General features: G+C 32.1%; 1 protein-coding gene across 1 annotated transcript in view; it reads left to right on the forward strand.

Moving 5' to 3' along the window:
• The first annotated feature begins 856 nt into the window (after positions 1-856).
• Positions 857-14170, forward strand: part of LOC140448066 (putative fatty acyl-CoA reductase CG8306) — a 43408-nt gene continuing 30094 nt past the window's right edge. The window contains exons 1-3 of the mRNA XM_072541118.1: positions 857-1011; positions 5921-6111; positions 6361-6445. Coding sequence (XP_072397219.1) covers positions 5926-6111; positions 6361-6445 — 271 coding nt within the window. The 5' untranslated portion in view covers positions 857-1011; positions 5921-5925. The remainder of the gene's footprint in view (positions 1012-5920; positions 6112-6360; positions 6446-14170) is intronic.

The raw sequence follows: 14170 nt of genomic DNA on the forward strand, positions 1-14170 counted from the left end.
CTCGCATCAATACGTTTCTGTCTTTATATAAATTTGATAGTAAATATACCATATATTTTGGAACTCCAAGAAATACAAGTTTATCGCACATGGAATTGGGAAAGCCTATAAATCAATCGTCAGACCTGTAATAACATACAGATGCGAAACGTGGACCATGACCAAAGCAAACGAAGAAAAGCTCAGCTTTGAACGAAAAATCCTTAGAAAAATTTTCGGACCTCGCCATGACATCACCACAAACAAATTGGAAAAAAGTTGTACAGTCAGCCAAGACCCACCCAGGGTTGTAGCGCTACGTGATAATGATGATGAATTGGAAAAGCCAATTTAAACATCTGTAGTCAGACGAACGACTGCATCCATCGTATCATAGCCTTGTTTGTAGCCAAATTGTGTTGTAGTATACTTTGCTGCCTTATCCAAGTTTATCTTTATTTTTCCCGGTTTTAGAATTAACATAACAAAGCAATCATTAAATTTGTAAGGAAGTATTCCAGTTGTAGTATTCCAATCTTTTGGTCAGCCTACCCATTTTTTGTAACATAATATACGAAATTTGATCTTGGGCTGTATTTTTAGATATCTTTATAGCATATTGCAGTCGGGATGGTTACTTATTTTTAGTTAAAACCGTTATTAGAAGGTTTTTTCTAAAGGTATCAGATACCTGTGATAAATTTTCAAATATTCATATTTTCAAATCTAAGTTATATCTAGTTGTCTATGATCGTATGCTATTCATTGCAAGTCACTCCCAAATTTACTACGAACCGATAGATTAACAATTCCGTGTTTTGGAATACAATAGGACTAGCATAATTGTAGAAATTACAAATGTAGATTCAATAGATGTTAATTTTTTTTTCAATTTAGGGTGCCAGTATTCATAGTAAACACCAGAGTTCCTCCACGTGTTTTAATAAGCAGAACATTATTTCATTTTTATACCTTTTCGAACTCACACTCTCTATAATAAAGTTTAACCACCATTTAATTATATTGAACATTGTAAGTACAAAAACGTTATTTAATATTCTGAAGGTTTTTTATGTATTTGATAAAATAGTTGTATAAAAAGCTCATAGGTAACATGTTAAGTTAAGTTTAAATATGAACTTTAAAATATTAAAATTTTTAGCGATGATTTCAAAGATAAAAACAAAGATGTTAACTTGACCTTCTTCTTCTTTAGGTGCCGTGTCCATAGTCAGACGTTGACCGTCATCATAATTAATTAATGTCCTGAACTCTATCGGCTGCTGTGAGAAATAATTCTTCTACTGTGGAACCACACCGTTGTCTAATATTACACAGCCGTGATATATTCTTTCGACAAATCCATCTCTTGTCCTTCACTTTTCCTTGTATTATAAGGCTAGTTAGATGGTATTTAGGTCCTCTAGTTATGTGGCCGAAGTACTCTGGTTTTTCTTCTCTTTATGATGTTTATGAGCAGTCGTTCTGAATTCACGTATTAAGAACATCCGTCTAAGTATTTTTGTCCTGATGGTCTAACTAATTCCTGGTTTCCCGTACAGCTCTCCGATCTCATTATTTCTTCGTCTCTTCCAAACGTCTTCACAGTCTTTTACTCCCCCGAATATCTTTTTTAAAACACTCCGTTCCCAGATGTTTTTTTATTATTCCATAATCATCACTACGATGATGATTATTATAATTACAATCTGGTCATAAGTGTCCAATGAGCAATTTTAATTTAACCAAAATTACTACTGTTCTTTAAAATTAAGAGCGTCTCTTATCTTAACTAACAAACTAGTGCACCACTCTAACATGCACATGCGCAAAAGCACTATGCTCTGCTTTTTACTATCACCTATCACTCAAACTAGTACAAAAGGCTTTGTCCTCTTCAATCTTATAGTTTCCCCTGTAGTATCGAGGAGCTGGATTGCCTCAATATTTTTGTGTCTATGAAGTCGTTGCTCGTGACTTCCTGCCATCTTCTTGATGATTATGTCCAGTTTCCATTCCTAGGTCCTTATGGAGGTCCTTGGTCCTTGGTCTAGTACACCGCCATAGTGGGCATCCATAAGTTCATACAGGTCTCAATATTTGTTTGTAAAGTAATAACTTATTATGCATTGACAATGTGGAGTTTCTTGCAACTAGCCAATACATTTTTTGTACCTTATATTTAGTTCTTCCCTTGTTTTCTTTACGTGAGCCTTCCACCGTAGCTTTGCATCTAATGTTATTTCCAAATACTTAGCAGTATCACCATATTATGGTACTTGGATATTATTGATTATAACTGGTATATATTGTATTTCATTGTTGGTGAAATTAACATGGACAGAGTTAGCTTCATTCAGCTCCCAGATGTTCAGCATATTTTTTTGATTTTTGTTCATAACCCATGTTTTGCTTCTGTATAGGGCTGTTGGTTGGATCACTGTTTAGTATAGTTTGAATTTTGTCTCTTTGGAGATGTTTTTTGCGCTTAATAGTTTATGTAGAGCTTTGACCGTCTTCCTTTCTCTCGAAATCCGCTTCTTAATTTTTTGGCTTTCTTCCCCACTATTTATTAGAGTTACTCCTAGATACTTAAACTTCATCAACTTTTTGAAGCAATACTCTTTTCTATCGTTGTTTTTGGTTATCTTTAGCTGTGTGTCTTCATATGTGGTTTGCTCCATTTCCATATACTTTATTTTTTATTTGGTTCGCTTCAAAGAGTTTGAAAAACCTCAGCAGTTCACCTCTAACAAGTTCACTGTCCACAGACCACATATGGTCTGTGGACTAAAAGCACTACCAGTTCACAGACCATATGTGGTCTGTTAGTTCATCGATACAATTTTCAGGTTGTTTATAAAAGTGGACGTAGGGAGAATGGCCTTTAGTAGACGTGGACTTGACAAAACATATCCCATATATTATAAATAGTGTTGGAACAAAGAGAAAAAATGTGTAATGTTATCGTAATTGCGATAAAATGTAATATCGAAACTAAACACCTAAAATTTTTACATTTTATTGCGTTTTCACTTTAAGCGAACTAAATAATGGATATGTAAGATAAAATAATATACAATATAATGAAAAGTAAATATTTATTAAAAAAAAAGAATCGAAAAAAAAGTTACATGTTCAATGGACTTTTTGAAAACATTGTAGACAATACGGTTTGGTACAGATGTTGCATATTTGTGGAACTCTTTTGGCTTTATTATTGGCAGCTGCTCATGTTTCTCCTTTTTGACGAAATTCATTATAGCATCCGGCACAATTGCGTCTAGTAATTTTTCCATTTTTTCTCTCCAGCGGTTTAAGAAAATGCTGTACTTGTGACGTGGACGGCGAAGGTATGGCAATTTGGGCCTGCAATATTGTACATTTATTTTACTGGTTCAATTTATTGAACAAATAAACTGTATTTATGATACCCACTCCAAACAGAACATCGATAGCATCTTTTTTGTACCAGGTCAAGGTCTTGCGAATTGGTGAATAGTAGCTAACCAATTCGTCAGAAAGATCCATACCTTTTTTTCGATTATTGTATTACAATATCATATTAGGCTTTGGACGCGGATTTAGAAAGGTACTTATCGTTTGTTCATCTGCATGACAAATAGATATCATAAGGACATCCCTCTTGTCCTTCCATTTTGGATCGTCACATTATTTTTTTGTGCAGCAATTTGCTCTCCTCACTTTATTTTCTTGTTTTTGGCCAATAAAGGTGAGTTTTTAAGATTTTTTTCTCAATGTCCCACAAAGATTAGTTTTGCGTTGAAGTAAGTATTCAGCTAATGGAACACTGGTATACCAATTATTTGCAACAATCATTTTCCCCTGGTCTAAAATTTCTTCCCAAAGCTCGACAATTACGTTTCCAGGTTTATCAAAATTAGAGATTTGAGGATCTTGGCCAGAATAAACTTTATATTTCCAAACATATCTATCATCAGTTGTGGCTTTGTAAATCCTTAGTCCATAGTGAGTCTTGTTTGGATTGACACTTTTGTTCGGTTTGATACTGACGAATCAGAAGTCGCCCTTGAAAGGGAACCATAGATTCATCCACAACAACTTAATCTTTTGGCGAAAGAAACTTTCTGCAGTTTCTTATTACAATGTCTATAACTGGTTGGATTTTGTATAAGCGATTATTGGTATCTCTTTCAATTGTATTGTCATTAAAATGACAGCAGCGTAAAATTGTTACATAGCGATTGTAGGACTTTTGTATCTGGTGCAACAAAGGATGATAAAAAATGGGATCTTTTTTCCAATAACATTCTAATGTAGGGAATCTGATTATACCAGTCAGCAAGTAAATACCCAAAAAATTTTCCATTTCTTCCATTTCTTCAAAATTTTGCAGTCGTCTTTTATAATATTCTTCTAAGGCAGTACAGCTAAAGTAGGTATATTAAAGCTATATCATTACAAACTTAGTTTCTATGTAGAACTATATCTTTAAAAAGCCTTACTGTTATTTAACTGAATTTGTTGGTTTGGTGGCCATGTGTTGATGCATCCCTATAAACCAGGCACTAGTCATTCTTCTTTTCCAATATTCAGTAATTTCTTCCACTCCGGAAATCGTTTTCAAGTTTTCAAGAATAATCCTAAATGACTTCGTGGCATTGTCTATAGTCGATGCTAATAATATAGCTTAAAATGTCTTGAATAAAAGTTGTCGTTCGTCTTGGGGTACCTATTCCATTCCTTTTTCACACAGCCAGCGTCAAATTGATTGGCATATATCAAAATGGCATAAAAGTGTTTGTGATGCTGGCCAAATACGTTTTGAGGCTTTTCTTTTCGCATCAGTATCATCTGTAATAAATATTTTAGGATAAATCATTCCACCGAAGGCATTTGGTATCGACCCTTTGAGCAGTTGGTATGCTGCAGCATAATCTTCAATTGTTTGAGCTTTGGTAATAATAATTGCCAAGGGCACTGCTCCTATTCCACAAGGGGTTAACATAAACGAAACCGAATGGTTGAATGCATCGCAAGAAGCTCTAGTATCTGTAAAAACAACAATTTAGAGCTTATTACATAATAGGTGTTACAACAATGACGGCAAACGGGTTTTCATTATATTTTACTAAAATTCCTTCTGCTTCATAAACCTCAATTGTTTGTTTCATTTTCTAAAAAAAACGAAAAGGTCAATGAATTCAGTGACTTTTACCGAGACTCTCTTTACCTACAAAACTCCAGTTCCATCGCGAGGTCTCAAATTTTCAGTTCTCCATATATTATGCCAATGCTGCACTGTACGATATTTTGTTATATATATATATATATATATATATATATATATATATATATATATATATATATATATATAATTTTGTTTGCTTATTACTATATATTTAGTTTTCTTAACGTTGAGTTTTAATCCATATTGATAACAGCCTGGTTTATTTTGTTCATTGGACTTTGAATGACTTCATTTGAATGTTCACGGTTACACCATTAAGAATAATACCTTCTATTGTCTCCATTAAGGCTTCCTTAAATATTTCCTCTATATAAAAGTTAAAGAATAAAGGCGAGAATATATAGGCTTTACTTGCAATGCCGCAAGTCAAAAAATATTTTGGAGCAAATCAAAATGACGAGCAACTTGAAGCGCTAAATGAAGTTGAACGAAATCGATGAAATCAAAATTAACAACATGAAAATGTTGCGTTTAATTCTCATTGACAAGCATTGAATTATAACGTGGCAATCGATTACAGTTTTCAGCAAATCGTTGCTATTTAACCAATGAACGTTGTATGTCGACATTAATAGACATATATTGATTTCCGAAAACAGAACAGACTTTATTCATTTTTTGATTCACAATACGTAAGACAAGGCAACGTCTGTCGGGTCGGCTTGTATTTGATAAAAGTAGGCAATTATTTATTTTTTTTTATTTCAGACAACATGACAATAGCTGATTTTTATAAAGGAAAGAATGTATTCATTACTGGAGGAACAGGATTTTTGGGACAGGCCTTAATAGAGAAACTTTTAAGATCATGTCCAGACGTAGGAACAATATATTTGTTGCTAAGACCTAAAAAGAACGACACAGCTCGCCAAAGGCTTGAAAAACTAAAAAACGTGCCAGTAAGTATATTTGCTTATTTTCTAGGTGGTTTAAATATTTTTTGGTCTATACTTAAGGTCTAGGAATTCTGTATAATAATATTTCTCTTCGGCTTTTTGTGATTTGCATTTATTGTTTTGTTTGTTGTGTTTTTTTTTTCTTCAAATAGATATTTTGATCAAACCTAGACCTAGAAAATATCATGTTACAAAATAGCAACTTTAAAGCGGAAACACCTACAAACAAATGAATATTTTTTTATATTTTAGGCTTTCAACATAATAAGAGAAAAAAATCCTGAAGCTTTGGATAAACTTGAACCCATCGATGGAGACTGTTGCAGTGTAAATCTAGGTAACTTTGTTTTTCTTCTACACTATCCCGAACATTAACCAAACCAGTGAAATTTCAAAGATTTCTCCTTTTAATTTTGTCGAATTGCCGTGTATTAATCAAATATATTGATCAAAATATAAGTATTTGTATTTATCCATCCGTTTTTAAAAGTTTTTCATTTTTTGTGGCTGAAAACAATATTTTCGTAAAGGTAATCCCAAGAAATCCAATATTTACATATAAAATAATGCTACTAAATTTAATGTATTTCTTTTTGGTGGATTGTTGGCTGCTTTATTTATCAGTCTCTCCTACACATATGTCCTAACACTAGTTGTTACTCCCTCATACATGTCTAATCAACATATATTCATATATTCACCGGGGTTCATTTTCTATTGAGTACCCACCACAAAATCTCTCAAGAAAATCGATCATATGCTTTCTCAAGATTAATAAATACCATAATAAGCGTTTGATTCTTTATTGCTGTATTTTTTCATTACCTTCATTACCAATAAACGCTCTGAATACAATAATTGTATTCAGACCGTTTATTTATTATAGTTCGGCAACAAGTATATTGTATTGTATTTTTGAAAATAAAGTTTTTAAAAACGAAGTTTCCACGAAAATAAATTTAATTAGGTACGTTTTTACTGGAGCGTCTGTTGCGATAATCGCTGGGCGATGATCGCGGTGTACCGCGTGTGTGGTCTGTTACGGCGCCGTTTTGACTGAAGCGTCTGTCGTTGGAGCCGCTAGCGTCGATCGTTGGCGACTGGTCCGATCGTTGGCGACTGGTTAATTATTAAGGATTAACTTCTTAAATGCTTAACTTAGTATTAATTTATTATAAACTATAAATTTATACCTTCTGATCGGATGGACTGTGGTCGACGGATTCCAATGGAATTATCTGTTTATGTTTATATAATTCCTCCCTCCTTAAGCTCTGAAAACAAGGGACTTGCTTTTTCTGAGCCATTTTTTGTCTTCTGTGTTTTCCTTTTGGTACAATATTCTTTGAATTTACTATTGAACACCTTAAAAATTGCTAAAATAAGAATTATTAGTATAATTATAATAATTAGACTTGAGTTGGTCTAGTTGTGACATGTTGGGACTTCTTTTAGTTCAGGCATTTCTATATTCTCTTCTACATATTTTCTGTATCTTCTTAATTTCGCTGCTATCGAATGTTTTCAATTCTAGTATGGGTAGATTCGTTATATTTTCTTTATATTCAAATCTTGGTAAGTCGAATATGTATTCTTCGTGTATTGTCCCTTCTTTTTCATAGATTTGATTATTGATTGTTATTTGGCATTTTCCGATAGTGATGACTAGACTTAGGCAAATATGCAAATAAAAAAGTATGAAATATGCGGATAAATATGCAGTATTTTATGCAAAAATATGCAGTATTTTATGCAAAATATGCATATTTATCTAGAAAATATGCATGTAATAAAAAATATTTACAATATTTTTTTATTTACAAAAATATTTACAATATTATCAATATATAACATATACAATTATTTTAACATATAAATATTATTTTGAATTGTGGTAACAATAGATTATCAAATGATGTTCAAAATTTTCTAATAAAAACTTATGGCTTCTATCTGAATACATATATTTGTAAATAGAAAAACTTCTTTCGACATCAACTGATGTAACTAGTGCATTTTTCAAATTTACTATAATAGATGGTTCTAAATTAAGTGGTTCGGAAAATGTCCCAGCTAGTACTTGAACCACTTCAAAAAGAACCTGTTAACCACTATTTTTTTCCATGGTTACTTTAAATTTTTGAAAAATTTCCTTTCCAATAGTACCTTTAACGTTTTGACACAATGACTAAAATTCTTTTATTAAAACTGTACTCTCTAACAATGATAATTTGGAGGATTCTAATTGAGTTATAGTTTTCTGGATAAAACTATAATTTGATTTTATGAATGACAGTTGCTGTTGGAGGATGTTATTTTGGAAGGCTTGCTTAGCTTCCAATAAAGATTGGCAACTGTGATCCGTTATAAGGTTAATTATTTTTTTTAAATCAGCAAAATGATCAGCATAGAAATTAGCTGCTTCCAACCATGTTCCCCAACGTGTTAAAATGGGTTGCGGTGGCAGTGGAACAGCAGGAAGCATATCTCTGTAACATTGTATTCTTACAGGTGATTTCAGGAATACCTTTTTGACGCTCGCTATTAAACTGTTAACTAGTGAAAATGTTTTTCTTACTTCCTACGGAACTCTGTTTATTCCATGCGCTAAACAAGTGACATGTATTAAGTTTGGATAAAATATTTTTAAATTTTGTCCTGCTTTCACCATATATGGTGCGGCATTAGATAAAATAAGCAAAAATTTATCATTAGGCACAGCAGGAGGAAGAAAAAAGTTTGCTCATGTTTCTTGTAGAAACCGTGATATTGTTAGAGCGTTGGTTTTTTCCACTTGCTTACAGGAAATTAAATACGATTTTGGAAAGGTTTCATCGCTAAGTACACCAATCAATAAGTGCACAATGTATCTTCCTGACGAGTCACTGGTCTCGTCCACACATATGTAAAAGTAATTATTACCTATTTCGGCTTTTATGATGTGGATAACTGAGGAGTATAACAAATTGACAATATTTCTCTTTAGAGTTCGTTCACTGGGAATGTTTTGTTTGCAATATTTTTTTAAAAAGAACTAAATTTTTTCATTAGATAATTTTGAAAGCGGTATATTAGAAGATACTAATGCACGACACAAGTCTTCGTTAAAAGTTTCTTGTTCGGTTTGTTTTTTGAAACTTGACTGAAAGCACTTGAACACTGAAGGTTGATATTTTTCACCGGATGTGGTTTTTACTTTTTTAGCTAAATATTTCGCGGTTCTGACATGCTGATCTATTTGAAATTTTTTTTCAGATGAAATCTAAAAAAGAATATAAATATTCTATCGTTGTACCAATTTTTAAAATCTAAGATTGTAGAAATAAACTAAAATGAACCGTTTTTGCACAACAATTAAAATATTTAAATTAAATCAAATAAAAATCGGTGTAGTAATCTTAAAAATGTCAAGAAATGACTGTGCAAGAAGGAAGAACCCCCAAATATTTACAAGAGGCACGTGGTCTTTTCTGTTTACATTTAAAGAAAAAATACTGTGAGCATAAATTAAAAGCACTTAATTAATTAAGTCCAATATATGATATGTTTTTGTTTTTAGAAAAATTAAAGCAAACTATGCTATGTTAGAAAAAAAATGTTAGCGACCTTTCAGTAGACTATTGAATGATTTGAATCTTAAATAGGTATCCCACTTTTTATCGCAAGGAGTTTAAAAAATGCTTGAAAAAAGAAAAAATACATCGATTTATTGCGAACTAGCCTTATATCGGTACTTTTCTTAAACATTATCTCCAATTTTAAAATCTTTGTTTGTACCACCGTGTAAATTTTTAAAATAAAATAAAAAATAATATACTTACGGTTTTGCCACAACATGAGCAATAAACTTTATCCATATCCATAGATAGCTCTTTGTAAGGTTTTATCCAAGTTGAAACATTGCTTATTTTCGGCATTTTCAAAGCACAATAATTATTCACAATTAGAAATACACGTTGTTTGCGCCTCCAATTTTACAACAAAAGTGAAACCAAGTGAAACTGACCGTCAAAATAAATATTTTTACCTAGAGACATAAACTGGCAAACACAAACCCTTAATTCCAGGACAAAACGTGACAAAACTATAAGCCGCTGTCTTTTATTAGTTACTATACCAAGAATTTGAATACCAAGTAATTATAAAACAAAATTAAATATTGGCATTTTCGTGCTATCTGTAAGTTTGAATATAAAAATATATAGTTAACACCAAATTTTCAAATTATATGCACTTTATGCTCACTTTTATAAAAATATGCAAAATTTGACATTTTTGCAAAATATGCAATTTACATACATTTGGTTTCTATTGTTGCTGAATTAACAGGAATGACTACTAGTTGATTGGAATTAATGGTTGATATTGTGGTTTTCTTTAAATGTATATTCGTACTTTTACATTCATTTTTACCAGTTTGTATAAGTTTACTTAGGCATGGTTGAGAATTTTCGTCTTGTCTTCTTTAAACAATAATAATTATTTTCAATGTCGGGACATCTTTTGGCTGTAATCCAATTCTCTTTGATACTGAGAAGTAGGAAATGTTAGTCAGGAATAATTGTGAGGTTATTTAGAGGTATAGGATAAATTTGGAAATATCTATAGGAATTGCTGGTGATTGGAGTATGAATTTTAAAAATAACTAAATTCCTGTAAATTTGAACTTGAGTAGAAAAGAGATTATAATAATTCATTAAATCTTTAAGTTTTGGAACATTTTGTGTTTTATAATTTTTTTTTTAGATTTGTAATTATTGATTCTAGTTGAGAAGGGTTAATAATAGAATTATGAAGAATATTCAATTTTGCCAATGACATTGCGGTCTCTATATTATTAATAACAATTTGCAAACCATATAATTGATTTATTAAATTATCGATTACTATATTTAATAAGAAAACTTTTTCAACATTTATTATTTCTTTGATTTCTAGCATTTGATATCCTTGTAGCAAGAGGAATATCGTCGTCGCTATCAGCCTCATGTTGTTTACTGGTATCTGTAACAAAGCGTTGTGGTTTTATATTTCGTAAACGATATATTTTGTTTTCTGATAATATTATATGTATTATCTCCGACTATTTTAGCATTGATTAATTTTTTATATGGTTGATTTGATTTTGCTAATCTCTGTTCTGAGCCTTTTAATTGATATAAAGGGCGATTTGTATCTAATTGTATCTCTTTTTGTTTTGTTCTATTGGCTCTTTCTAAATTGTTTTTTTGAGTTTTTGTTAATTTATTTTGAATAAAATCATTACGTATATTTAAGTTATTTGAATGTTCATAGATATATTGTGTTATGCGTTCGTTTTCATCTTGTTCAAAAGGATTTTTATATTCTAGTTTTCCTCGCATAATTTGAAAAGGGGTATAACCTGTGCCATTATGTATACTATTATTATAGGGTAATATCGCGTAACTCATTAGAATATTAATAGGAATATTTTCTTTTTCTTCTTTTAGTTGGATGTGTCAATATATACATGTTCTAGCAGAGAGTTTCCGATTGGTGTTGGTTTAAAAACAAGAGAAGAGGGATGCCTTTCATATTTTGATTTCTGACATAAATCACAAGTGTTAACATAATTTGAAATGTAAAAATGATTTTTTAACGCAGCGAGGTTTTCATTGATTCCTCTGTGACTTGTTTTAGTTTTATGGTAGAGTTTAAGTTTTTCTGCTTTTTCTTCTTCATCTATTATATCTGTTAGGAATTTGTTTGAAATAATATGGAAAAATGCATTATTTTTAAAGTTATTTTCCATAAAACGAATAAATGGTATCTCTTGATTTTTATCTTTAAATAATAAACAATACGTTGTGTTGGGTCTTATAATTTCTTTTACTAAGCATAAACATTGTTTTTCTTTAAAATTTTCTTTCAGTCTTTGCCAATAGTACCTATTTTTATCAAATATTTGTACATATGTATTTTTTGGTTGTGTAGTATTACTCGAGGATATTATAATTTGATTTTTGTATACATTTATAGCTTTTTCTGTGTAAGGTATTTTTAATATAGGGTCTTCTAGACTTGTATGAACAGTTTCTAAGTCATCTGAATCTTTTTTATTTTCTTCTTTGTCAGAAATAACAATATCTTGGAGGACTTTGATTTTTGGACAGGAATTTAATTCAGGTGTTCGTTCAGGTGCTAATGTTTTATTTTCAATACTTTCTGAGACATTATTTGATGTCGGTAATTCTGTATCAATAATATCGTCTATAAATTCTTGTGTTATATCTTGATAAGGATTAATATCATATCTATATTTTCCGATAAAATGTTATCAAAATTAAAAGGAGATCTAGATATAATTTCTTGAGAGCCTAAATTTCTAAGTTGCGTTTCAGTTTCATAACCGATAAACTCGCTAGGGTCTAAGTTCATTAAGAGTGAGAGATTATCATCTTCAGTTTCGAGAGGATGAATTTTTACACGTGAAAAAACATCTGCATTCGTATTTAATTTACCTTTTTTGTAAATGTTATAATCATATGCTTCTAATTTTAGCCTCCATCTTATTAATTTGGAATTTGGTTCTTTTAGTGAGAAAAGCCATTGCAAGGTTTATGATCACTGACAATATTAAATTTTGTACCATATAAATAGGGTCTAAAATTTGACAGCGTAAACTATGGCTAAAAGTTCTTTTTCGATTGTGCTATAGCAGTGATTCCCAACCTGGGGGCGATCGCCCCCCGGGGGGCGATTTGAGATATTCAGGGGGGCGATAGAGCGAAGGGGGCGATATGGGGGGCGATAAGGGGGGCGTTTAGCATCCGGAAAACGAGAAATGGGTAAATGAGAAAAATAATAAAAGAGAAAAAAAATACAATACTTTCGATCGGATATCCATAGAATAATAAAAAGTAAATATATGTATACCAATGCAGGTAATAATAACACAAACATCTCGTCTGGTCACAGAGAGCTATGAATCATAATACAATTTAATTCTATACATTATCGTTATAATTATACATTATAACGAATTCTGCATTTTCCTTTGAACGAGCTTTCGTATTGTGCGATCATCCGCACAAAAGAGAAAGAGAGAGAAGTGGGATAAGAATGATGAGAAGTAGGTACCGCTCCTGCCGATCTGACTCGAACAAAAAGCGATCGGCCGAGGTTGTCGTCGCTTCAAATGCGGAGTCTGTTCAGTGAGTCAAAAAGTGCCAAGCCGCACACAATTGGAGAAGAACTCATCCTCCCAGCTGTCAAAGAGATAGTTGATACTATGTTGGGACCCAGTCAGGCCGGCCAAGTAACAGATGCAGTTCCTCTCAGCAATAATACTGTCTCCAGAAGGATTGATGAAATGGGAGCGAATGTCGAAGATGTTTTCTGCAACAAATGCAAAAAGCAGAGAGTTTACTGTGCAACTTGACGAGAGTACCCTGAGTGACAGCACAGCTTTGCTGCTGTCATATGTCCGATTCATTGACGACAATGGAGAAATGGCCAAAGAAATGCTGTTTGTTAGAAGTCTGATTACTGATGCAAAAGGATCTTCCATATTTGAGGTCGTTAAGAGATTTTTTGAGGAAAAAGAGATTCCCTTATTAAATATGATCGCCTGTGCTATTGACGGTGCAGCAGCAATGACAGGAAGCCATCGGGGATTTATTGCACATCTGAAACAAGCAGTACCTGGAATTTTGTGTGTTCACTGCGTCATTCACAGAGAGCATTTGGCTGCCAAGAATTTGAGTGGGAGGTTGCACGATTCTCTTCCACTTGTCATAGATGCGGTAAATAAAATTAATAACCAAAGAATGATCGAATATTTCGTACACTTTGTGAAGCAAATGATGAGATATTTAATACATTGCTACTACATATGGAAGTCCGCTGGTTTTTTAAAGGCCATTGCTTAAGGCGGTTCTTCAGCCTCATGGATACTGTTATTGAATTTCTTAATACTACTGACCCCACACTGAGTACAGAACTACAAGAAAAGCGAAATGACATCGCTTACTTATCAGATATTTTTCAAAAATTAAATGAAATGAACCTGCAACTACAGGGAAAGAACATAAATATGGCC

This window comes from Diabrotica undecimpunctata, chromosome 8 (genome assembly GCF_040954645.1).
Source record: "Diabrotica undecimpunctata isolate CICGRU chromosome 8, icDiaUnde3, whole genome shotgun sequence".
NCBI classification, from domain to species: Eukaryota; Metazoa; Arthropoda; class Insecta; order Coleoptera; family Chrysomelidae; genus Diabrotica; species Diabrotica undecimpunctata.